The following is a 23868-nucleotide window of genomic DNA, read 5'->3' as shown; positions in this document are numbered from 1 at the left end:
ATCTGCTTAGTCGGCCGAAAGCATCGTGGAAATAGTTCGGGACTGCCGTCATAAAGTGAAGGACGACAGTGAGCATCAGGTCATTGCGATTTTATGGTGGGATGAGGAAAGAAAGAGGATCATTCGTTGAAGCACGTCGAAGGTGGGGACTAAGGAACGAGAAGGATCGAATGTCGTTGAGAGAAAAGCTTAAATGCAATGACGAATGCAAGGAAGAAAAAAGGTGGGGAAGCACTGCTTTTAAAGGCACGGTAGTGCTCGGAGCTGTCGAGTCATGATGCTTGGGGGTATGAGTAGAGCAGGACAAAAGTTGTTTTCGGGTTTACCTCTTCTGCCTGTCCGTAGTGGTAGAATTTGCGCTGAATCGATACAGTCCGCAAAATGTATAATCTTTTCGTCCTTTACACTGTGCATTGCGCGGCGACTTGCTGTCAGCAATGTTTATGCTAGTCTCTAGTCTCTTTTTCCCATGATGTGTGCTCGGAACTCCTTTTCCTCTTCTTCACTCTTCTTTCGCTTCCCCGTCACTTTGCAATCCTGAGGCTACTACACCTTCACCAAGCTCTCGCAAGCCTCATTTAAAGATCTTCCTCGTATCCCCTCCGCACTTTGCTCCACTGACGAAACGCGATAGACGATAAAGTTTATCACGATAAGAGCAGCTAGGCTTCTGGGGCCACAGGCGGGTACGATGTAGATCACCTTTGGTTTCTATTTTTCCACGGGTGGCGTCCCGCAGCCACCACCGCCGGTGGACGTGGGACCGAGGAATACGAGGTTCTACGAGACCAACCTTGTTTAGACTTTGGACGCGTGTGACGCGATTGGTGCCCGTCCTATGTTCGCGTGTGACGTGCAGTAGGTAGTTGTCAGGCGGGCGGAAAGTGTGACGTCTTTGACAGTCGGAGGATTGTTGTGTCGTGCTTTTTGGCAGTTGTTCGGATGCAGGTGCTAGTCGATTACCCAGCCAAGTAGAGCATTACTTCATTTTGCAACTCATTTCAAATGTTGTAGCAAGTCTGAGCAGGTAATAAAATATCATCGTTTACACATTACATAGACGCTTTTCCGTCCCATCGCACTCGATGGTGCTCATGCTATCTCTTTTCTCCTCTCTCTCTAGTTTTGCACAGGCCACTCCTGGCAGTAGTACACGTACAGGGCATCGCCCTCCTGGGTGCTCTCCAGCGAGCCTCCGGTCTTGCCATCGATGAACTTGCTGCTCGGGTTGGTGCTCGCGAAGCGCACGGCGCCGATGGGGTCAGGGACGCTGTACTCCTGGCCGTTCTCGTCGGTCGCGCCCTCGGCCGGCACCGTGGCGGTGTTGTGTTCGACCTCGGTGGGCTGGTCGTAGAAGAAGACGTCGACGCCCTGCACGTTCAGCGGCGTGTTGTCGCCCGACGACGCGGCCTGGTCGTCGCTGTTGTACAGCCACACGTGGCCCTGGTAGTAGGCCGGCACGGTGAAGGTGAAGGTGGGCCCGTCGAAGCGCTGCGGGTCGGTGAAGTCCTGCGAGGTGGAGTTGGAGATGCCGTAGATTTGCGGCAGGGTGCGGCCGTTGTCGGCGCAGGACGAGGTGTCGACGTAGATCTTGTGTTCGGTGGCGCGGGGGAGAACAGCGGCGGTGGTGAGGCCGGTGAAGGCGAGGGCGGTGGCGGTGGTGAAGCGCATGGTGATGGTTTTGGTTTGGATTGTGGGTTGAAGAGTGGTATAGGTGGTGGTGTGTGTGTGTGTTGGATAGTTTGGTTTGGTTTGGTGCTTCTTCCTCCCAGTGGCAGGTCGGCGGTTTATATAGCTGGGACGGGTCAATGGCAGAGCTGCTTGGGTTGCTGGCCACACGTCAGTCGACGATGATGCGAAGAGGGAATACGAGGGCTCCTCCCTCGAGCTCTCCTCCGCACCCTGCGGCTCTCGTATAGACATGCTTGGCAGTGGCCGACAACGGGCTGGTGCTGCAGATCAGCAGGGATCCCCACAAAAGCCACTTGCCGACGCCGCCTCTTCTCGAAAGGTCTGGAGTAACGTTACATCTCTTAACCAGAGCAAGTACATGGTCAACTAGCAGAAAGAGCCGAGCATGGTCGGCAGTGGCTTGTCGAGGAGGACCGCGGCCCGTGACGGCAGTGCTAGGACGGAAGGGAATGGAAAAGGCGGGCAGCGGTGGCCGGCCAGTCTGGTGAGTGCCAGGCATTTCCTCGGCCCGTCCCACTTCAACGGGAATATACAATGCAGTGCAACTAAGAATAGCACCTCCTGGCCTCTCGATCGTTCTGTTGCCGGCATGGCTCGGGCCCGTGTAGAAAAACGACGTTTGCCGGCCGCCGAGTTGGCAGCACGAAGCGGTATTTCGCCGCCCGATGCATGCCTTAGCCATCTTCTTCCGCTGCGGCGCCCGACGTGGCGAGCGCATCGGCCAAGGACACTGGTCGCCGTAGAGCACGCCGGAAACGTCGCGGTACGAGGCCATGATGTCAACGCGTGACTCGTTACTCTTGCCGTTCCATTTTTGGATTTCTTCACAGAAGAGAATAGTAAGAATGTGCCGTGGTTGCCGCAGTCCCATTGGAATGCGCGGGGAGCTTAGCGGACAAGGCCTCCCCAATATAGGGTCACGCATGGTCCAATAGGGCCCCGTTTCCCCTGCGTCAAAAACAATAAACATCAGTCGCTCGCTCTGAGCTGGCACCAGAGTCGGTTCCACATGCTTGCTAGGACTTGTCGAAGTTCGTATTGCGTGCGATCCGACCGAAAACCCTCACCCCAAGACTTCTGCGTCGTTTGTGATGTGTCCTCGTCTGCGCGCTGGCCTCGAGGGAATAGAAAAGATGAACAAGTTGTACATGAGCACGTGTGTAGGCGTTGGCGCTTGCCCGCAACGGAGGCGTAATGCCGTCATTCGTGGGTTGGAAGCGGCGCGCCGCGCGCAGCGGTCCATGGCGCGAGCCAGCCAGTCGTCTTGCTCCCTTACCTTGGCTGCTTGTACACAAAGAACACTTTCCCATCAAAACAAACGCGTGGAAGCTGCATCTACTCTCCGTCCCGCGTCTTACAGCAGGCATCTGCCACTACCCGTGGAGTTGAAGATTTATTCTCCTTCACCGCTTGACTGTCCGTCACTGGCGTCTCCCGTCTCCGCTCCCAACACATAACCCTTCCCCGGCGCTCGTTCTGCGCGTACACGACTCGGCATGCCGTCCTCGAAAGGAAAGCCCACGGACCCCGAGCTGTATGAAAAACTTAAGAAGGGTACGTTATGGCTCCCGTCAATGTGGGCTCTAGTTAATCATTCCTGCAGAGGTCCAGAATAAAACAAACAAAGACGGCAGTGGCAAGGGCCAGTGGTCCGCCTGGAAGGTGCTTACCCTCTAGCCCGTGCTGGTCGTGGGCGAAGCTGACAGCATCCAGTCGGCAGAGCTCTCCAAGGAGTACGAGAAGCAGGGCGGAGACTACGAAAATGAACCGGGATCCAAGAACGAGCCGAAGAAGGGCGCGCCTCAGGAGAAGCCAGGCAAGAAGAGGCAACGCGAGGTGAAGGAAAGCGAGCAGGAAGCGGATGAGGACGAGTCCGGAAGCGAAGATGAGGCGGCGAAGAAGGGAAGCGGGAAGAAGGCTAGGGCGGGGAAGAAGGACGACGCAAAAGAAGCCAAGGCGAGCACCAAGGGAGGAGCGAAGGGATCCAAGGAGAAGAAGGACGAGAAGGACACTCAGAAGGAGAAACCCACGAAGAAGCTAGCACGGCCGAAGAAGGGAGACGCCAAGCCGACAGAGAAGGTGCCGCGAGAGGGTACGCGCAAGAGCACACGCATCCAAGAAGCCGAGGACAACGGAGGGCGGACGAGGAAGCAGAAGACGGACTATTTGCAGTTCTAATTATGAAGGCGGAATATCAGGGTGGCCTAATAAATCGGAGGTGGTTGGCCGTTACCGAGAAGAACACGAGCCATTTCTAGAGTAGGCTTATCGCAGGCCTCAGGCTGCGTATGATGAAATCGATAGCGGTGCCTTGGCAGAGCCGGTATTTTGATCGCCAGGCGCCATTGCCCCGCAAAGCTTTGGGCCGACAAGGCCTCAGAGAGAGGCTGCGATTGAAACACGTCGGCGAGAAGGGCGCATTCCGACGGAGGGGTGAATCCTGGGATGGGTGGGAGCCACGCGGCGTGTAGCGGTCGGAATGGCTGTTGACGAGGGCTGTTTCCTCGCCAACAACAACGTGCAGAAGCGGCTCTTGGGTCTTTGGCGGCGCTAGGACCGGCGCCGGCGATCGCAGCACGAGACCACTGACGCCGTTTCTCCACGCGTAACCTGCGACAACCTCTAAACACGCCTCCCCAAGTCCCCGCCGCCGCGTCCCTCACAAATTGCTCGCCCGCCCGCCTGCATTGTGCATTTCCGAGGTTGCATACACGCCGCAATCGCCAGGGCCGGCCCCGTCGCACCGTCAACGTTACGCAGGCCGGGTTTGGATCCGTCTCGCTAGAGCTCCGCCGCCGTCTACGCCTCCTATCCAGCAAAACATCTTTCTCGTGCCGCGCGCCACTGCTCCTGTTCCTCCCTCCTCCCTCTAATGTGCCTACGAAGATAATGCCCTCCCTCAACCCGCTCCGCAACGCGAAGCGGACATTGCAGCCCTACGATCCCCTGCCTGGCGGCAACAGCTACGCCGATTCCGACGACGACATCGAAAAGCGCCGCTCCTTCGATAGCCTCGAGTACGAGGACTCTGAATCCTCGACCCCCCTATATGCCTCACGCGTCGGCAGCATGCAGGGCACCACTACATCTGCCCAGTACCGGAACCGCTCCGACTCGCGCGCCCGTAAGGCTTCAATGTCGGCACACCAGCCGCCCAACTACAATTCGCCCTCGTACCCCTACTCGCCTCGCGTCAGTCGCCGCCGCTTTAGCCGCTGGTTCGCCCTGGCCCTCGGCAGCACCGTCATCCTGTTCATAATCTGGCTGAGCGCCATGGGACGGCGGAGTCACATTGCCGTCGAGACGGGCGAGGCTGTGAGCAAGGAGCCCCCGCCGCCCGCGCCCTGGGAGTCGTTCCCCTTCCTGACCCGCTATCACGGCGGCATCCGCACGCTGGTATCGCGCGCCGAAAACCAGCCCGAATACCCTGGAGAAGGCTTCAACGCGTCCGAGCTGCTGGGCGCGCGCAATGAGGAAGGCGACCTTTTGAAGCGCGGCGAGACGGGCGGTGACGGCTGGAGCTACGAGGATGAGCGTGCCAAGGATCACGGCCTCCCGCCCATGCAGGTCTTCGACCCTTACCCGAAATACAAGTCGGCAGAGTACAAGGAAAAGTACGGCGCTGAGGTCGTGCCCTGTTTTCTGGATGAGAAGAGATCGGAGCGCGTCCCCGTGCTCCGCGCGTATCCCGGCATTGTGAACGGCACCCCGGAGAACGTCATGGGATCCTACGAGATTTTCAATATTCGCGACGATGTCTGCTTTGAGCGGTTCGGACGCCTTGGACCGTACGGGATGGGATACAGCCGCAAGTTCGGCGGCAGTGGTGCCGGAATGGAAGGCGATCGCGAAGGTGCTGAGCAGGTCTGGCAGGACGACGACCAGGTTGATTTCAGGACCGTCAGATGGGTGGATGTTCAGAGCCGCTGCGCCAAGGACAACGAGCACCGCTTCAAACCTCGTGGGACCCCGATTGGCAATGGACTTAGCCATTTCTACTTCGACGGCTACGCAGAGCAGAAGGCTGATGATGTACCAGAAGAGAAAAAGCTCGAAGCCAGAGAACCGCAGATGGATGACCCCGCCCCGCCGGTGCCGCATGGAAATGACGAAGGTGCAACGCGTTTCAAACCTGTCGATACTTCTGAAGGATCGAAAGTCACAGTTGACAAGTCTGGGAAGGAATCCGCCTCCGAGGATGGTACGCCGTTCAAATTGGTCGATAGCTCTTCTCAAACATCCGGAAGCTCGACTGGAAAGACAAAGCAAGCCAAGAAGCTGCTACCGCGCACTGCTGTCATTATCCGGACATGGCACGATTTCAATTACGACGACGAGGACTTGTTTTATCTGCGCGCCATTATCAACGAGCTTGCCATCAACTCTGGCGGCGAGTATGAAGTTCATTTCCTGATCCACTTCAAGGACAACGACACCCCTATCTGGTCCGACGAGGAAACCTACCAGCGCGTACTCAACGACTCGCTTCCTGAGGAATTCCGTGGCATGGGAACGCTATGGACCGAGCGCCAAATGAGTCTCGTCTACGGTGGCCTGGCCGAGAGTAACTACCGCGATCTTCCCGTGTATGGCGCATATCGGTCTACTTTCCTACCTGTGCAGCATTTTGCCCACATGCATCCCGAGTACGATTTCTTCTGGCATTGGGAGATGGATGTTCGGTACACCGGTCACTTCTACCACCTGTTTAGCAAGGTATCGGAATGGGCTAAGCAGCAGCCTCGTAAAGGTCTTTGGGAGCGCAACTCTCGCTTCTATGTCCCGCATGAGCATGGCTCTTGGGACGACTTCAAGCACATGGTCCGCGTCCAAACCGAACACGGCACAGCTTCTAAGAGTAACATGTGGTCCGAGATGGCCAAGGATGACCCCAACGTTCCCGACGAAATAAAAGCCCAGGCTGTCCCCAAGCCGGAGAAGCTCATCTGGGGGCCCGAGCCGCCGCCAGACGACGAGATGGACACACAGGACGACCCCGAAGTCCCGGACATCGCCAAGGACAAGTACGAATGGGGCGTGGGCGAAGACGCCGACCTGATCACGTTCAACCCCATGTTCGACCCGGACCGCACCAACTGGATTCTAGCCGACGACGTGACGGGGTACAACACGTCGGAGCGCAAGCCGCCGCGGCGCACGGCCATCATCACGGCGGGGCGCCTGTCGAAGCGGCTCCTCAACATCATGCACCGCGAAACGTCGCTGCGCAAGCGCACTATGTTCTCGGAAATGTGGCCGCCGTCGTGCGCGCTGCACCACGGGCTTAAGGCCGTGTACGCGCCGCACCCCGTCTTCATCGACCGGCGGTGGCCCACGGACTACCTCGCGGCCATCATGAACAACGGACGCAACGGGGCGGCCGGGGGCGCGCGGCTGTCGGTCTTCTCGGACGAGCGGCAGCACAACTTCCGCGGCACGTCGTGGTACTACAACTCGGGCTTCGCGCCGAACCTGTGGACGAGGTGGCTGGGCTACGTCGTCGACAACGACGGGGGCGAGGCCGAGGAGGTGTGGGGCGAGGGCCGCATGTGTCTGCCCGCCCTGCTGCTGCATCCGGTCAAGCAAGTGGATTTGGTGTTTGAGCATGAGGGTTAAGAGTGATATGCATGCAGGCGGCGCTTCGCTGGCGTGAAGGGAGGGGAGGGGTGTGCTGCTTGCTTGGCAGCAGTCATTGAAAGTTCTTCGATTGTATAGATGATGCATACGACCACCTCATACTTTTCAACTTCCTTTCAGCGACAGAGACATACACACACACACACGCACGCACATTGAGAGGGGAGGGAGAGGGGAATAGAGAGAGGGATTCTTGTTTGCTTTGCTGGGGCTTCGCAAACGCCGAGTTTCCCTGATATGCTGCAGAGATATCCGATGATATTTTGGCGCATCTTGTTTTCCTTTTTTTTTTCTCTCGAGGGGGGAGAGGCGTTTGGTGGTCTTGATTATATTTTCTCCTCTATTTCACTTTACCCCTTCGGTTTTATTTGGTCTGGTAGGGGTAGGGGGGTTTTTCTTCTTCCTTCTCCTTGTCCAAAAAGAAAGTATAATGTAACGGGTACATATGAACGAATTCGAATGAACGAAAGAAATAAGGAACGACCGCTTCTTGAAACATCTGTGTTTGGGAATGTGACGAAAAACGAGTTGGCCGCGAGGGTGATGATGGGGTAGGAAGGGAAGCTTGTTGGACAACAGGGAAGTCTGGAAGTTTGTCTATTCTGCTTGGCTGCATGGGGGTGGGGAGGAGGTTGGAGGACTTGGCGGATGCCGATGCTCATGATGGCGCTGCGGGATTGCTTGTCGTTTTCGGAACGGAGATTTCTTGTAATAGACAAGTAGCCAAGCCAACTAACTAGGATAACGCGGGGATGATGTGAAGTGCATAAATAGGGGCTCATGGGCGGCAAGGTTGTTGTACTTTAAGGTTTGACCTCTGACGTGCGGTCGAGCATCACGGCCCGAGGAACCTATTTGCTCAAAAAGTTTTCCGGGACGTCCTGGGGCTGGTTTGTATGTATCATAGTATTCCATCAGGAGCGTGAAAATGCGATGAGCTTGTCGTGAATCAAGTAGACATGGACAGACTCGTTCTCCGCGCGGTTTCACTCAATCGGACCCAGAATGCACGATTGCGGGTCAGAAACACTCCAAGTGCTAATGGATACGGCAGCGTCTTCGTACCGAAGACGTTATTGGGCTTGTTACGTACTGGATAGATTTTAAGGTTATCTCGGCAATGTGCAGGAGCTCCGGGCTATATTCAATCCTTGGCATAACGATCAAATGATTCATGCATGGCATTCGTTATAGCCCCAGGGTCCTTGTAGTGCCGGGGCTGCCTAGCTGTGACAGACATGGGTCAAAAGGCAAATCAGAAGAGGAATCGCGGCAAGTGCTACATGAGTTTTCGAACAGTAGCTCGGCTCAAGTCTGAATCCACAGGTATACGGTACGTGAATAGCACCCTTCTATGCACCTTGCATACTTCATGAGTGAAACTGTGGGTCCACCAGCATAGCTCACTGCCGGGGGCGTTTAGAAGAAAAAATCCGGGATGACCCGAGAAGCGGAGCAGGCCACAGCTGAAGAGTACTCACTCGGAAGCCAGTCGCAAAGTAAGCTCGTTACAGCGACGAACTTCCCCTGAGAGAAAAAAAAGCGCGGAAGAATCGGCATTGGAGAGGAGAAGTGTCAGCATCGGGCACGTAAGCTCAAGGTGGGATGCAGGGTAGCATGCAGTGAGACGGGAAGAGCCATGACAAGGGGCGGACGAATGAATTCAACCGATCTCTGTGACGCAATCCCTCATCGCTCTCTGCCCCTACTAGCTTGCTAATTGCAGCAGCAAATAAAAATAAAAATAGATGCGGTGTGGGAAGCTCAGAGTCAGATTAGATATGGTAGATTCTGCGACTACAGCAGATGATGACAGTTCACACGCCAGCCTTGATGTCGCATTTTCAATTCTCCAGATCCAGATAGTATTGCTTATCAAATTGGCGTAGTACACCATGAAAGAAATCACCATCAGTTCGCCGCGACAACAATCTCCTTCTCCTTGGGGATCTTGTCCACATCCTCCGCGGCCAGATTCAGCGTGTCGATGACAATCTGATGCGGCGTCAGCGCCAGCCACTGGCTCAGGCTCATGTCGCTGAAATGATCCGCCTGCAGCACCTCGAGCAGCACGACGTCCTCGTCGCCCACGTTCTCGATGTAGTGCGAGTTGCTCTTTGGGAAGTAGCCGACGTCGCCGGCGTGGTAGTCGAACGTGGTGGCCACGTCGGGCGGGGTGAAGAGCGTGGCGCGCGCCTTGCCGGCCAGGAAGAACGACCACTCGTCGGAGCTGGGGTGCCAGTGCACCTCGCGCAGAGCGCCGGGCTTGATGGTGACGACGGCGGCGCTGAAGTTGGGCGCGGCGGGGAAGGTGAGCGGGTCGACGATCTTGACGCTGCCGCCGGGCACCTCGTGCGCGGGCTGCTCGGAGAAGTGGTACGTGTAGCTGGCCGCGCCCGCGAGCACGCCGGCCGAGCCCGTGACGTTCTGCTTCTCGATGTCGGTCGGCGCCTTGGTGCCGGGGAAGATGAAGAGCTCGCCGTCCGGGATGTTGTCGAAGGCCGAGGTGTTGACGTGGAGGTCTTTGGCGAGGACCGTTTTCTGCAAATGGGGTGTCAGTTGGGTGTCTGGGGCGGGGAGAACGAGTGTTGCTTACGGGGTTGTGGGCGAAGATCTCTGAAACGAGGAAGGTGTTGTCTTCGGAGAAGCTGCCGTCGTCGAAGACGAGCATGAACTCGGCGCCGCCGTCGAGAGCCTGGATTGAATGCGGGATGCCACTGTCGCAGCATGTCAGTTTGGCTCCGTACAGAAGCAGACGGTGATGACCTACGGAGGGAAGAACCAGACGTCGCCCTTGCTGACATCATCCACAAAAGTCTTGCCGTCCTCTTGTACCGCCTGGCCGCTGTTAGAACAGTAGTCACTCTCCCCACAAAGCACATACCTGAACGCGAACGGTGCCATTGAGCATCAATGCCCACTCGCCCGCCACATGCCAATGCAGCTCGCGATAGCCACCGGGCTCGAGCCTCATGTCGACGCCAGCCATGGCCGTCGCGTCGGGCAGCACGACCTCGTTCTGCTGCCTCGACCAGCCCGCGCCCTGCTTTCCCAGCTTGGCGTGGCTGAGGCCCATGCTCCACTGCGCGCTGATGGTCTGGCCGTGGTCGGTTCCGGGCGGCGCCAGCTTGTCGCTGTTCAGCCGGTCGACGTCTGAGTTGTGCGGGCCCGGGTCGGTACCGCCCTTGGAGCCGCGGATGGGCTGGGGGTTCTCGATGTCGGAGAAGTCGAGGTACGTGCCTAGGTCCGCGTCGTCCGTCTGCCCCGGCGCCAGCTCATACTGCACGTCCGTCGTGTCTTCGTCGGTCAGGATGTTCGACGGGTTGTAGCCCTGCAGCGCTGGCGAGCCGCGAAGGGGGTCCGAGGCTGGGGCGCCGCGGACGGCGCCGTGCAGCGCGGATAGGGCCAAGAGGATGGACAGAGACGACACCATTGTGGCGAGACGAGGGGGTGTTCAATTGACGGGACGAGGGACACGGACGAGGGTTGAGGGGGAAATGGGAGGGAACTGGTCGGATTTTATAGCTGGACGCGAAGGCCGGGCCAGACGCGAATGGCGATAGCTACGCGTGGGCGGGTGACCTGCTTCAATGCATCGGCAATGCTTCCCCTCACTGAGCCGCGATGATGAGATGGTCTCCACTTGGCCAAGGTGATCAAGTGCTTGGATCTGCATCTGGAGACAAGGGTAACGGTGCGATGGCCTTGGTAACTCCGAGGCCGAGTTGGGGGTAGTTTCTTGTTTCCGCGGCCATTGACAGGGTGTGCAGGGATCACGAGTGTTTTGTTTCTGTAAGACGTATGAGTAAAAGAAAGCAACGCCGTGACGAGTCTGAGTGATGACGTTGGAAGATTCCGTTTTCAAGGGTGCGGCCGAGGGAGACGTACAGACCTTGGCAACTAGCTGCATGGAATCCCAGGCAAGGAGTGGGAGGATTGAACGGGATAGGTGTGGCCAAAGCTGCTGTATTGCTCTGGCTCCTCGTAGGTGGAATTTCCGAGAGTCGATGGCGTCGGGCGTAGGCGGAAGAGGCGTAGGCTCACGCAGGCTGACGGGAACGATAGCCCTGGCAGATGGCTGGGAATGCGCTCACGGCAAAGGCATACTGCACGGATGCGGGGAAGGTTGATCGGAGCTGTGTCGGTGAGGTGCGCTGTTGGTCCCTGAACGTGAAGCAGGGTTCGTGGCCTATGCGATGCGACGGACACAAATTAGCCTTGGACGAAATGATGCAGGTCGCACTGGTGGCCGAAGCCGTTGGACGGATGGGCGGGCATTTGGCGCAAGGGCTTTATCTGACGTTGCTCGAACAGGCAGCTCCGCCTTTAGTGGAGCTTGGGAACGCTTGTCGAAGCTTGTCCGGGGGGTGCGTGGGGCGCGTCCTCCACATTTCTCATTCGCAGCCCGCACCGGCCCGTCCGGGAATATCGACGCCTCGAGCTCTGACGCCCGCTGCACCTTTAGCCACGACATTACGCGGTGTGAGGGGTCTCGTGCGTGGCGACGACGAAAAGGAGCCGCCTCGCTTCGTGCTTCTTCCTGTCATCTTCATGCAGTGATACGCTTTCCAATGACCTGCAGCAGTCACGCTGCAAAGCGAATCACCGTCAGCCGCCGGCGTCACTGGCAGGATCGGCCAGCTCGTTCCGGGACTGCGTAAGCTATTCCGACCAACACCGGCGCCAGGTAAGCTCGTACCTTATGACACCATCTCGACACCAGCCTCGACGCGAACACCTGTGGTGTTGCCGGAGATCCGCGGATAAAGCGGCACGAAAACACCGATTGTCTCACTAAGCCCACCATTCTCGTCGAGGCTTCCTAGTCACGAGCTTTGTCAAAACTCCAGTGAGTTGATGGCTGCCTGATGGTCGTTGTTCAGAGGGCGGCATGTGCGTCAAGTACTCGCTTTCGATCGAAGAACTTCTCAATCATTTCCGCGTCTACGTATCTCTCTTCACCCAGCTACAACCTGCTTATGTACACTACAGTTTTTGAGCTCTAACACTGAGCGTTCGCCACCTTGAACCCACCCGGCATCTGCTTGGTGAAGACCATATCCGGGTCGTACTTGTCCCTGATCATCTGCAACATCTGCACGCTGCTCTTCGGGTAACCGGCAAACACGTCCTGGACCTGGTTGACATCGTTCATGTACAGGAAGGGGTGCAGCACGCCGAGCGGCTCGAGCTGGGCCGTGATTTTCCTGTTGACCTCCTCGTAAAAGGCCTGGATCTTGTCATCGTCCTCGGCGTGCGTCCAGGTGATGCTCTCCTCGACCCAGAAGTAGGGCCCGGCGTTGGGATCGAGGCCCATGGGGTCGCCGCCGTCGTTGATGCCGGCGAGGACGTACTCCTTGGAGATGATGTTGTACGCCAGCCCGGTGATCCATCCCTCGATGTCGCCAAAGTGCTCGGCGACCGTGGCGAAATAGGTGTCGTGGATGATCTGCATGGCCTCACGGTTGGCGACGATGGACACGACCCACCAGCCCTCGCGCATGCCCAGCACCGTGTCCGTCCCCTCGGCCATGGCCTCGGCGGCGGCACCCATGCCCGTCATGACGGTCATGCTGTCGTGCTCGGGCGTCAGGACGGGCGCGGAGAAGTTGGCGAAGAAGTCGGGCGTGGTGTCGTTGCCGTTGTAGTAGAACATGGCGTTGTAGGTCGTGCCGTTGAAGGCGTCGCTGGCCCGGGCGATGGGCGTCACGGCGCCCTTGACATCGGGGCTCGGGTGCACCGTCATCTCGTACACGCTGTCGAGGAAGGCACGGCCGACGGCGTCGCCGGTGCCGTAGGAGCGCTGACCGGCGCTCATGACCGGCACGTCGATGGTGCGCATCTGGAAGTTGGTGACCAGGCAGAACGAGTTGCCGCCGCCACGGAGTGCCCAGAAGAGGTCGGCGTGGTCGTTGGTCGCGTTGGCCACGACGACATCGCCGTTGCTGAGGACGCACTGCTCACACGTTAGCTGTTGCTTGGGCTATGCTGGTGGCGGGGATGCGTACCGTGTAGGAATCAATGTTCGACGACGACCAGCCGTACTCGTTGCCGAAGCTGGAAATGCCACCGCCCATCAGGAGGCCGGGCACGCCGACAATACTCATCCGTCCGCCAACTACCGCCAGCCCGTACGACTCGAGGTAATTGTACACATCGCCCCATCTGTTGCCGGGACCGACGGCGACACTGGACTTGTCCTCGGAGAGCTCGATCTGGTTCAGGTTCGTGCTGGACAAGAGCACGCCGGACGAGTCGATGTTGGCCGCGCCCTCAATGGCCATGTGCCCGCCTCCCTTGATCGCGAACGGGGCGTTGAACCGGACAAGTGCCTTGACCGCAGCGCCCATGAGCTCGGCCGAGCTGGGCGAGAAGATGCAGGCTGGGCCGAGCGATGCTGCGGCAGACCAGTAGTCTGTTGCTGTAAGCATATGCATTGAAGAACGAGCGAAGTCGCACGGTTGCTCACCCTTGTTGATGTCGATGTATGCAGTCTGGTTTGGAAAGGACGTGATGTTGGGGTAGTTTTCGCCGAAGAACTGGCATGCTGCTGCCGGAGAGGAGAAGTTCGACGCAATGGCAGCGCCAGCGTTTGCTGCCAAAACGAAAAGCAACGAAGTTCTCAAAGCCATGATGAGGGTGATGATGTCGAGTGCTTGGTGAGAGCTGGGGGATGCAGCATCTTCTTGCGCGGCGATGGCATTCTTAAAGGACAAAGATTCTCGCTGCTGAGCAGATCTTCAGGCAATCCATCCTAGTATGGAGCTGTACTGTTTGTGCTACATGCAGATGGTGTAGGTCCTCCCCGGCCGGGAAATCCGAGTACGAGTCTGACCGCCATGTCTGATTGGTCAATTACCGCCGGCTATGCTCGTCATACCCCAAAGCAGCAGACCCTAGCGTCCATTGACCTGTGCTTGACTCGTGTTTCGGATTCCACAATAGGTGCGAATGTTTCGTACAGGCAACAGCATAGTAGGCCGATCTGTCGCCCGAAGACCCGCTTTCAGCATCTTTCCTGTGACCAGAAACTTTCGCATTACTTGCTTTCGGGAGTCATGTCTGAGGATCACTCCGGTGGAAGAACAGTCAAATCACAAGCATTACTTCTGTATGCTTCCAGAAGACAACCCCGCAGCACCCGGATTGAACGTAAAACTAGCATGGAACTCTGGTTGAGATAGATCAGTTCCACAGCCACATTCGTGTTCGTTCTCGGTCCCAACGCCATTCTCCTCTTTCCTTTTCAGTTGACTAACATGGCCACCACCCGGTGGGTCCTTGCCAAGCTACCATCCGAGTTACGAAACCACAATAACCAAGGCCAGGATGCTGTCAGTATACAGACAAGCACAGAGTGCCATACAGCCTCTCCACCAGCATTGCTGTTTCACCTTCTCCACAAAGCCTCAATATGGGGAGCACAGCGGCGACGCAAGCCACTCGGGGGTGACGACTTGCTTCACCATCATTCACCGCTACTGTCTCATCTGCGCCCAAATGCACATCTACCCCTTTAACAAGATGCCGCAGCCATCCATTCCCGATCTCCGCCGAAATCAATGTGAGAAACCCCATAATAATCGCAGCAAACAATGACCTTCCTCAGCGACCAAGACTTGCTTAACACTTGTCAATGGTGGGGTCTTGACCATCCATGCTATTATATTTCGGGTGTGTAAGCAGATAAGTAGACGCTTACAAGCATGATCTGCAAGGCATATAGGGGAGATTATGACATGCGTCCGCATGCAAGGCCCTGTCCACGTGGTAGTAATGCTGCAGGCAGCCGAAAACAGGCAAGTCTTTCGTATTAGGTTACGGCTCTAAGCCCTTGACGAGTCATAGAACTTTCCGTCACATATCCAAGTGTCCTTCCGCCTACTCAACCCTCGTACTCAAGCATAGTCTCACCCTAAAGTGTCTAATCTTCAATCGTAGCCCATCTTCGACTATGCTGTAAGTAGGAATTGTGACTGGCATTTAGTTAGATCAATGACCTTTGTTTTACCCGTCGGTGTCATTGAGACGACCCATCATTTCCCTTTACATCCTCAGTACTACATTGCTTTCGTCCTAAAGACCAGCTTAGGGGGCCAACATTCCAACACATTCGCAAGCACATTCGATTGAAACGGCCATGTCAAGTAGGACCCAGTGCACACATTCTGACCAGCCGCATACAAAATGGGATATATGTTTTCCCGAAATCTTTCTATTTCGTACCCCTTCCCCTTCACCTAAATCTCTGAAACACCTGCTCCTCCTTCAATCTATCCTCAACCAGCCTCAGCACTTCCGGGTCGTACAGGTCCTCGGGCCGCTTGTCCCCCTTCAGCACCTCCCTCTCGTGCTTCTGCGCCTCCTCCTTCGTCATCAAGACCAGGTCCGTCAGCTTCAGCAGCGTGCTCTTCTGGCCCTCGAACCTCCTGTCCACGAAGCTCTCGGCCTCGGGCGCCCTCCACCTGACGAGCGCGAGGCGGGTCGAGAGGCCCGTCACCACGCTCTTCCCGTGCCACGCCTCCTCGATCAGATAGCCGACGTCGTCCTGCGTGACGGGGATGCGCAGGCCCACGGCGTCGAAGCCGCGGTGGCGCGCCAGGCGCTCCTCGGCGCCCTGCAGCGCCGCGAGCACGCCGTCGTACAGCTTGTCGCGGCTCTTGCTCTGCAGGTACTCGTGCGGGTACCCCGTGATCTCCAGGATGGCGTGGTTGGCCACGCTGAGGCCGAAGATGGCCGGCATCGTGCCCAGCACCGGCAGGATCCGCACGCGGAAGTCGGGCAGCACGCCCAGCTCGCCCACGCTGCCCTTCTTGTACTCGTCCTCGGGCAGCGGCAGCAGCTGCGCCTTGCCCGGCGCCGTCTTCTCGCCCGAGAACACGACCGGGATGCCGTCCTTGATGCCGAGCGCGCGCAGCCGGCGCCGCGTCGACCGCGAGAGCGGGTCCTCGGTCGACGCCGAGATGTCGCCCACGAAGACGCGCGTGGGGTCGCTCTTGCAGCCCGCGCCCATGGACGACACAACGGGGATGCCGTTGCGGTGGCAGTGCGCCAGCAGCGCCACCTTGCTATCGATGTTGTCGATGGCGTCGATCACGAAGTCGGGCTTCTGCCCGCTCGCGTCGGGCGCCAGCTGGCGCTCGGCCACCGTCTCGTTGAAGAGCTCGTTGCGGCAGTCGAAGTGCGTCCACGGGCACACCTGCTCCAGGCGCTTGCGGATCGCATGCACCTTGGGCGTGCCCACATCCGCCAGCGTCGCCACGGCGTGCCGGTTCAGCGACGACAGCGTCACCTGGTCGAAGTCGATCAGCCGCAGTTTCGACACGCCCGAACGCGTCAGCGTCGCAACCGCATGCGAGCCGACGCCGCCACAGCCGACCACGATCACGAAGGCGTTGCGGAGCTTCGCTAGCCCTTCGTCGGTGAGGAAGACGCGATTGCGTGCCAGTTGTTCGAGTATGAGGTCTGAGAGGCGCCCGGTATGCGTCAGTTAAGGGCTGAACATGGTCTGCGCAGGAGCAAAAGAGGCGTACCGTCGTCGTAATCGCCGGATCGTGCGCGAATGGCTAGAGCGATGCCTCGTTCGTCCTCTTTGCTGGGAGCGAAGACATGGTCTGATGCGGCGCCGTACTCTGTCAGCTTTGCTTGGTCAGTCGAGAATGCCCGGATAAAGGCGAGAAGAACGTGCATACCCTCGTGGTTGGATGGTCTTGCCCAGGCTCCGGGATGTGCGCCTTCAAACTCTCGACCTTGTACTTCCTTCGTGCGGCCTGATATCCCAGTACAAGACTTGCGGCGAGAGCGCCCGACGCGACGGCGGTGGCTGCGAGCTGCGAATTGTGCGAGTACGAGTTTCTCGATATCCAAGAAGACATGCTGCGGGACGGCTCAGCTCAGCGGGGAGCCGGAGCGGTCAATTGGGCAATAAACCGGTGGAGGATGTTGACGGCAGTGGTGTCGCGTACAAAAAATGCCGTCATCTCGCCCGCGCCGCCGCCGCACGACCCATCTCCGCGAGATCGCCGCGCATGTAAATCTTGGGCACTCATGAATGAACTTTGGCACGTGCTTACAGACATAGCTTAGATTGCATTATTATTGAATTGGATTCATTCATTTCGCAATTCAACGACTTTTCTTCGACCGCCTCAGAGCCGTGCTAGGACAAGCCTTAGTCCAATCCAATAGGCTCTATGCTTGATCCTGACCGCTGTCGCTGCGAGCCTGTGCCTACCCTTAGGCTTTGTTGCCAATTTGAGCAACCCTTAAGAAACTATTATTCCCGCCGAGGTCCTTACCGCTCCTGCCCTATTTGTCCATGCCCTCCCAAATTATGTACTTTGCCGTATCCAGCAAGAAAGAGAGAAAGAAGAAGATGATTCTATGGTACAAATGATAGTTTACCAAGTAATCCCGGTGGAGAATCCGGGGACTTGGCCTGGTCGGTGTTTTTTGGACATCCAGGAAGTCGAGATTCGTGTCGTCGCGTTGCTGACAGAAGGAAAACTAATACACCGAAACGCCAATGCTAATGAGTCGTCAAGACAACCGGAGGGAGGGTATCGAGGCGCAAGAGAAAACGGGCCGTCAGTCGGAAGAGCCCTAATAATAGGCCTCGACTACCACGAGTCGCGCGACTGGCGCTCCGGAGGATCCGGATTGCGGACCTGCAAAAATTATTAACCATGCACACTTACTACGAGCACAACTGTGGTGTGAAACTTACGTTCAACGTCCTCGTGTAGTCACGGTTGTCCTCAATGGAAACGATGCTGCCATGGCTGCCATTATCCAAGTTCATGAACGGTTGAGGATTCAAGCGCTGATCGTAGAACAAGGGTCGGCTGTTGCGCCGCTCCGAGTTTGGCGTCATGGCGTCGGATGGGTCGGAGCTTTGGCGAGCTGTATTGATGGGTGGCAGCGTAGCTGTGTAATCCTTTTCTCCAGATCTGAGGAGCCCGGTTCTACTAAGTGTGCTGACGTTCCTTTGGGGCGTAACACCTGCGGATCCATTCTCGGTATCCTGAGCTGTTTGCTCCTGCTTACGGCGCATGCGCATGAGGAAGAAGACAATGCCTCCGGCTATCAGAGCGAGACCTGCAAGGCCTCCAATAACTGCGCCAGCAATTGCACCGCCGGAAACGCGTGAACCAGCGGAGGAAGAGGAAGGAGAAGCATCATCTCCAGCAGACGGCGCAGAAGTCACGGTCTGGGTCACAACAGAACCGCCAACGGTGACAACGGTGACTTGAGTGACCGGGGTTGAAGTCCGAGTAGACGATGAGGAGCTCGATTCCTCCGAGGAGCTTGACGAACTTGACGATGAGGTAGTAGCGGCGGCAGAGCTGGTGGATGATTCCGACGTCGAGGTGGATGAAGTCTTCTGCCGAAGGACTGTTAGCTAATGCCAGCAGCCCGAGAGGAGTGGAGCGGTAAGGGGACATAAGATTCCTCATACGGGAAAGACTGTCGAAACGACCACAGATGCCGACTGGGTCACCGTCTGGACGACGGTTTCCGGGTCAGGCACTCTAATGGTCGTCTCCACAGAGCTCGGCGCAGCAGCGGAACTCTGCACCAAAAGAAAGTTAAAAATGACGTTCGGAAGGAAGCGTCACACTTAAAAGAAGCGAAGAAGTGAAGATGTTGTGAAGTGTGCAGAAGAGGGAGACAACAAGAGTTGGTCACGCAACGCCGTGACCCATATCGGCAGTAAAAAATGCCGCCCAACGCGCACGCTGCATGACTTACCGTGGAAGTCGAAGCCGCCGTGGATGTGCTCGCAGCGGTCGACGCGCCTTGAGTTCCGGACGCGGCCAGGTCCAGCTTTATGTAGCCATACAAGTCGTCGTCCGAGTTACCGCAATCTTCATAGCCGTAGCCAGGGCAAGTAGTGTCGCAGTTGCTGGTATCCTGCTGATCAGAGGGCGCGTAGTTGGAGCACCAACACTGCTTTCCTTGGACAACAGCAAACGCATAGTCCTCTACGCACTTGTCGTGGCAGTGGCCATTCGACTGGAAGGTGTAGGTGTCTTCAGATCGCGTCAGAAAGGAGAATCAAACAACAGCTCTTGGAAGCGCATACCTTGCAGGTTGTCCGAGCCGGTGTTCTGACTAGAGCAATACGTCTGCGTGAGGGCGCTCACGCGATTGATGAGAGTTAATGTGGTGAGGAGCAACAGCAGCCGCTGTGCGTGGAAGAGGCGACGAGCGATCATTTTGAGTGGTGCCCGACCGCGATTACTGGTGGAAGCGAGGGTATTTTGATAGCGACAGCCCCGGTCGTTCGGGAGGACCCGCTTGCGCTGCCACTGACAGATAGCCAAGGCAGGTGACTAGAAGGTTCGTGCGTCCGTGCCGCAGTGGTGATACTTCGGACAGATCGGCGCGGTGGCTGGGAATCGGCAGCTGGGCCGGCGGTTGCTGTGACAATGCTGGGAGAAGCGATTGGCGATGGGTGCTCCTGTCCGGTGATGCGGACGGCAACGGGGGTGCCGCGCGGAAAGCGAGAGTCGCCAGGAGCTCGGGTTTAAGCAGACGTGGGCGAGGCGATCGACACGTACGCGAAGGAGCTCCGACTCAATGAAGAGATAGAGCTGCTCGGGCCGTTAGCATTGTCGACCGGCACGTCGCTGCGGCCGGGGAGCGATAGAGAGGCGCGGGGGGCGGGTGCGCGGGGAGGGCTCGAATTTGAGGATGCGGCGTTGCGGTGGGAGTGGAGGAGTGGTGTTTGGGAAGAGAGCCGGCGGGAGGGCGTTTCCATGGGCCGCAGCTCGGGCCACCCGCATGCAGCGTCCAGCGCTTGGCCGGAAGCGAGGCGGGCGAAGCTAGCAGGCACACAGATGCACCAAGCCCGCAACGGAAGCGCTCCAACCCGCGGCTCGCGGAATAAGGAAAATACGAATTACGCACCGTCGAAACGCTAAGTTGCTCTCTTGGGACGCAGAGGATCCGACGATTCCGCGTGAAAGGGTCGCGGTGCGCAGACGAGGTTGTGAGTGCTGCGAGGGCGGCGCTGGCGTGCCGCGTTGCTGACTGCGAGGCTTGAGGAAGGCGCGTGTCAAAGCGAATCGAGGGTGGAGCGGCGCAATGCTGATATCATGACACGAGGAAAGGAGGGCTTCTGCAGCGGGGCGAGGGCAGCGCGGTGGTGAGCGAGGGCGGCTGCAGCGATAGCGGCGTCGACACGGCCACTGGCGCTGGGTGGAACTGGGGTTGAAACGAGCGTCAAAAACAAACAAAACGATCAACGAGGGTGGAGAAAGCGCAAGTGCGCTTCGGGAGCGGCGATAGCTGGACACGATGGTGTGGTTTGTGTGAAGACTTCGCTCCTCGCAGCAGGAAGGGGGCCGGCGGGAGAGTAGTCAGCACTCGCGCAGCAATCATCATCGACCTGCCGGGCAGCACTCACGCAGATGCTGGCAGCAGCGGGCTGCCGATCATGCCGCGCGATCTGCCACTTGCGCAAAGGATGGCCCGCCCACCGCACGCGTAGGCGCTCTAACCACAATCCCCGGCGACTCATCTGGAAGGCGTGCAGCAGTGCCGGCCACCAGCTCTCAAGCGGCCATCAGGCGCCGTCAACCACCCAAACAACGCTCACTGCAGCCGCCTCAACCCCATCACGAGCTCCTCACAAGCCCGCCTAACGGCCCTCGGCGCGCGCACAGTAGTCAGGCCTCCCTTGGCCGGCCGCGGTGGCAAATCAACCCCAGGCTAGCTCCGTCCAATGTCGTCTCGATGCAGAAAGTCGCTTCTCCTGACGCACCCGTATTGGGCTCCCGGCAAGCCACACAAGAACAGCGACCGAGCCGCTCCCAGCTCGCCCAGGAAACCCCTCGCAACGGCCAGCCTATCGCCGAAGGCGGTCGGGCGATGCTTTCCGCAGCCACGGCCTGTCTTTCCATTAGCCAAACGGCGGCGGTGGCGCCGCGAGTGCTCGGTGCGGCTCTACCGCTGCTGGTGTCCGCTCTGCCAAGCCGACCCGGCTGCGTTACGACATCACAGCTCTCGCCGGACACCGTGCCAGAGGCCTCAGCATCACGACTCGGTGCACGACGGACCACTGTCGACCCTGCGTATCATGCCTCCGCCTCCGCGTCGCGAACAGCAGCGCGGCATGCCATCGTACGACCGAGAGAGCACGCGCACTGGCCCCGCTATTAAAAAGGGCTGGCTGCTGGGCGACGTGTATCTCCTGCCAATGTCTCGGAGGTCGCGCTGCAATTGCACGCTGCTGTCCAGGCGCACGGATGCCTCCACTGGCGCTCGCTCCGTGGCTTATGCGTGGCTCACAATGACCTCAGGCTTTCGAGGGCTCAGCCTCTCACAGCACGGCCGCGAAATGACGATTGACTGATTTTCAGGGGATTGCAGGGCCGGGCGCCTCACGCAGCGACACCAGAACCCACAGCGTGGGACTTGGCAGCCAGTCAGCGCGCTGCCTCCAGCCGTAGTGCCCGCTTGGAACGCCAACGACGTGGTTTTTCTTTGCTTCGAGATCCTTTCGAGATCAGTGCGTTGCGGGAGGATGACAGGATGCTTGCTCTCATCAGCCTTCCAAATTTCGTAGCCCAGCGGTGCGTGCCACGCGCGCCGGCGGGTCGTCATCTCAGATCCGCCCTTTCTTCTGCCAGCTGCGCTGGGATGCCACCGGTTGTGGGTGTGGCTGGAACTGTGGTCCAGATTTCTGGCTTGTTTGCTCGCTGCGCTCCGTTCCTCCGCCTCTGCTTGTTCGCCAGCCCACGATCGATTTGTCAAGGGTTTCACCCCTTCACCCTGTCGCGCCAGGCTGTCTGTCGCCTAGAGACGATCAATTCTTTGCCAATGCGACTGCTGCGTCGCTGCGCGCTGGCTCAACACCACTGGTTGGCTCTCGCGACCTGAACAAGAGGGATCTGCGCGCGCAGGCCCTTGCATCATCATTCCTTGTTGATCACGGTTGCACGCGGGTGAGCTGCAAAGCGGCCATGCGACGTTCCCCGCTTTCTGTCCCACCCGCGCGGCAACCAGCTGTCCCGTCCAGTATCGTGGGACGCGGGCTGGATCTGCTCAGCGCTGGTCACTGCGGGTCGAGGATAAGTAGGCAGGTGTCCTCGCCCACGGTTCGGTGTCTTCCTAGTCCCCTCCTCGCAGCAAGACAATGCGGTCGCCATCTGGTGTGGGCCACGCGGCTACTGTCTGGTGACGCGCTGCATCAACAGCCGAGACGCAGGGGGGGAGGTGCAGCCTTCTTGTGCCCCCATCTCTACATACCTACACACTGCCTCGGCCGAAGGCATCTTCCGTCAAGCTTCGTCAATGGCCTTATCTGCACTTTCCTTTTGGAAAGCAAGCAACTTATTGATGTGCAGGTATAACAGGGTGGCAGAATCAGGACTCCGGGTTTTCCTTGTTGTTTCTATTTTCGAAGCGCAATTTCGGGAACTGATCAGCATAAACTTCGGGCTTCAACAGTACATATGTAAGGACGGTCCGACTAACGGCATTGTTTAACACTGCGAGCATCGACTATGTATAGTTGGGCCAGGTACGGATGACAGGGTGCATGACACATTATTCAAAAAAACATGGCTTGCGCAATCGCATCGCTTCTGCTTGGGAAAAGAGCGGTCTACCGATGTCGTTTGGCGGAAGCAGGCGGAGATTTCCACTGCTCTACAACTTCGATTTCTTTCCACCCTTGACACCCGTCACCTCCTGTCCGCTGATGAGGAAGTCGGGGTACTGAAACTCCTGGCCGGGATTGGTGCTAGGCATGCGCCACGCACCGCCATCGACCACGATCACGTCGCCGTTGACATAGTTGGCCGCGTCACTGAACAGGAAGACGGTAGCATCCGCAATCTCCTTGACCGCGCCCCACCGGCCGCTGGGGATGCCCCTTCCCGGATTCGTCGCCGAATCGAGCTTCGACAAGCGCTGCATGCCCTCGGTGCCTGCGATCGGGCCCGGTGCGATGACATTCGAGGTCACGCCGAGCGGACCCTGTTCGATGCAGACGGCGGCCGAGAGGGCGTCGACACCGGCCTTCGCGACCGAGGCGTGGGCCTGCAGCGGCGTGCCGGAGTAATGAAGGGTGGCCGACACAAATATGATGCGACCGCCGGTGCCGTGTTCCGGAGCTACGCAAGTTGGCAGAGAGGATTCAAATTAGCCTCTTTTTCGACGTTTGGCATCGAATGAGCCGCAGGCGTTCGACGGCCCGAAAGGTGCAACGTGCTATCATGGCCAGCGTCGTCCTGGGCCAATTTCGCGGCCGGCGGTACTTACGACTTGTGCCATTTGTCCTATGTTTCGCAGCTGACTCGAGCAGATAGGGCAGTGTGGCTTTGAGGGTGTTGTAGGAACCCAGAACATCGATGTCGATGACCGACTTCATGGCGTTCGGGCTCAGCTGCGAGATCTAGAACCATAGCTGTCAGCAGGTCCACCCCACACCACTAACTGTTGCAAGTGATGGGGAAATCTCACGGGTGCCAGAAAGTTTCCTGCGGCTCCGGCACTGCAGGTGGTGCATTAGCGGCGACTCATGGAATC

At 58.1% G+C, this 23868-nt stretch overlaps 8 protein-coding genes across 8 annotated transcripts; 2 read left to right on the top strand and 6 right to left on the bottom strand.

Annotated features, from left to right (window-relative positions):
- Nucleotides 1-1119: 1119 nt before the first annotated feature.
- SLS55_002201 (uncharacterized protein) lies at nucleotides 1120-1671 on the bottom strand (the record flags this gene model as incomplete). The annotated part of the gene is made up of 1 exon (XM_066773685.1): nucleotides 1120-1671. One exon carries the CDS (start codon nucleotides 1669-1671, stop codon nucleotides 1120-1122), a length of 552 nt encoding a protein of 183 aa, XP_066636252.1.
- Nucleotides 1672-3188: 1517 nt separating this feature from the next.
- SLS55_002200 (uncharacterized protein) lies at nucleotides 3189-3870 on the top strand (the record flags this gene model as incomplete). The annotated part of the gene is made up of 3 exons (XM_066773684.1): nucleotides 3189-3246; nucleotides 3296-3354; nucleotides 3406-3870. 3 exons carry the CDS (start codon nucleotides 3189-3191, stop codon nucleotides 3868-3870), a joined length of 582 nt encoding a protein of 193 aa, XP_066636251.1.
- Nucleotides 3871-4581: 711 nt separating this feature from the next.
- Nucleotides 4582-7308, top strand: SLS55_002199 (uncharacterized protein; the record flags this gene model as incomplete). The annotated part of the gene is made up of 1 exon (XM_066773683.1): nucleotides 4582-7308. One exon carries the CDS (start codon nucleotides 4582-4584, stop codon nucleotides 7306-7308), a length of 2727 nt encoding a protein of 908 aa, XP_066636250.1.
- Nucleotides 7309-9240: 1932 nt separating this feature from the next.
- Nucleotides 9241-10762, bottom strand: SLS55_002198 (uncharacterized protein; the record flags this gene model as incomplete). Its single annotated transcript, XM_066773682.1, has 4 exons — nucleotides 9241-9870; nucleotides 9926-10046; nucleotides 10100-10167; nucleotides 10214-10762. The coding sequence occupies 4 exons, from the start codon at nucleotides 10760-10762 to the stop codon at nucleotides 9241-9243; spliced, it is 1368 nt and encodes a 455-aa protein (XP_066636249.1).
- A 1569-nt stretch (nucleotides 10763-12331) lies between these two features.
- On the bottom strand, nucleotides 12332-13961 carry SLS55_002197 (uncharacterized protein; the record flags this gene model as incomplete). The annotated part of the gene is made up of 3 exons (XM_066773681.1): nucleotides 12332-13285; nucleotides 13338-13744; nucleotides 13799-13961. 3 exons carry the CDS (start codon nucleotides 13959-13961, stop codon nucleotides 12332-12334), a joined length of 1524 nt encoding a protein of 507 aa, XP_066636248.1.
- A 1604-nt stretch (nucleotides 13962-15565) lies between these two features.
- On the bottom strand, nucleotides 15566-17204 carry SLS55_002196 (uncharacterized protein; the record flags this gene model as incomplete). The annotated part of the gene is made up of 3 exons (XM_066773680.1): nucleotides 15566-16794; nucleotides 16863-16968; nucleotides 17022-17204. The coding sequence occupies 3 exons, from the start codon at nucleotides 17202-17204 to the stop codon at nucleotides 15566-15568; spliced, it is 1518 nt and encodes a 505-aa protein (XP_066636247.1).
- A 744-nt stretch (nucleotides 17205-17948) lies between these two features.
- SLS55_002195 (uncharacterized protein) lies at nucleotides 17949-19547 on the bottom strand (the record flags this gene model as incomplete). Its single annotated transcript, XM_066773679.1, has 6 exons — nucleotides 17949-17996; nucleotides 18056-18426; nucleotides 18563-18712; nucleotides 19081-19127; nucleotides 19172-19361; nucleotides 19415-19547. 6 exons carry the CDS (start codon nucleotides 19545-19547, stop codon nucleotides 17949-17951), a joined length of 939 nt encoding a protein of 312 aa, XP_066636246.1.
- A 3439-nt stretch (nucleotides 19548-22986) lies between these two features.
- On the bottom strand, nucleotides 22987-23710 carry SPS19_2 (peroxisomal 2 4-dienoyl-CoA reductase sps19; the record flags this gene model as incomplete). Its single annotated transcript, XM_066773678.1, has 2 exons — nucleotides 22987-23453; nucleotides 23602-23710. The coding sequence occupies 2 exons, from the start codon at nucleotides 23708-23710 to the stop codon at nucleotides 22987-22989; spliced, it is 576 nt and encodes a 191-aa protein (XP_066636245.1).
- Nucleotides 23711-23868: the final 158 nt, after the last annotated feature.

The sequence above is a fragment of the Diplodia seriata genome (assembly GCF_021436955.1).
Source record: "Diplodia seriata strain FDS-637 chromosome Unknown scaffold_2, whole genome shotgun sequence".
In the NCBI taxonomy this organism is placed as follows: Eukaryota; Fungi; Ascomycota; class Dothideomycetes; order Botryosphaeriales; family Botryosphaeriaceae; genus Diplodia; species Diplodia seriata.
The sequence above is the reverse complement of the archived record's forward strand: the minus strand, read 5'-3'. Positions and strand labels throughout refer to the sequence as shown.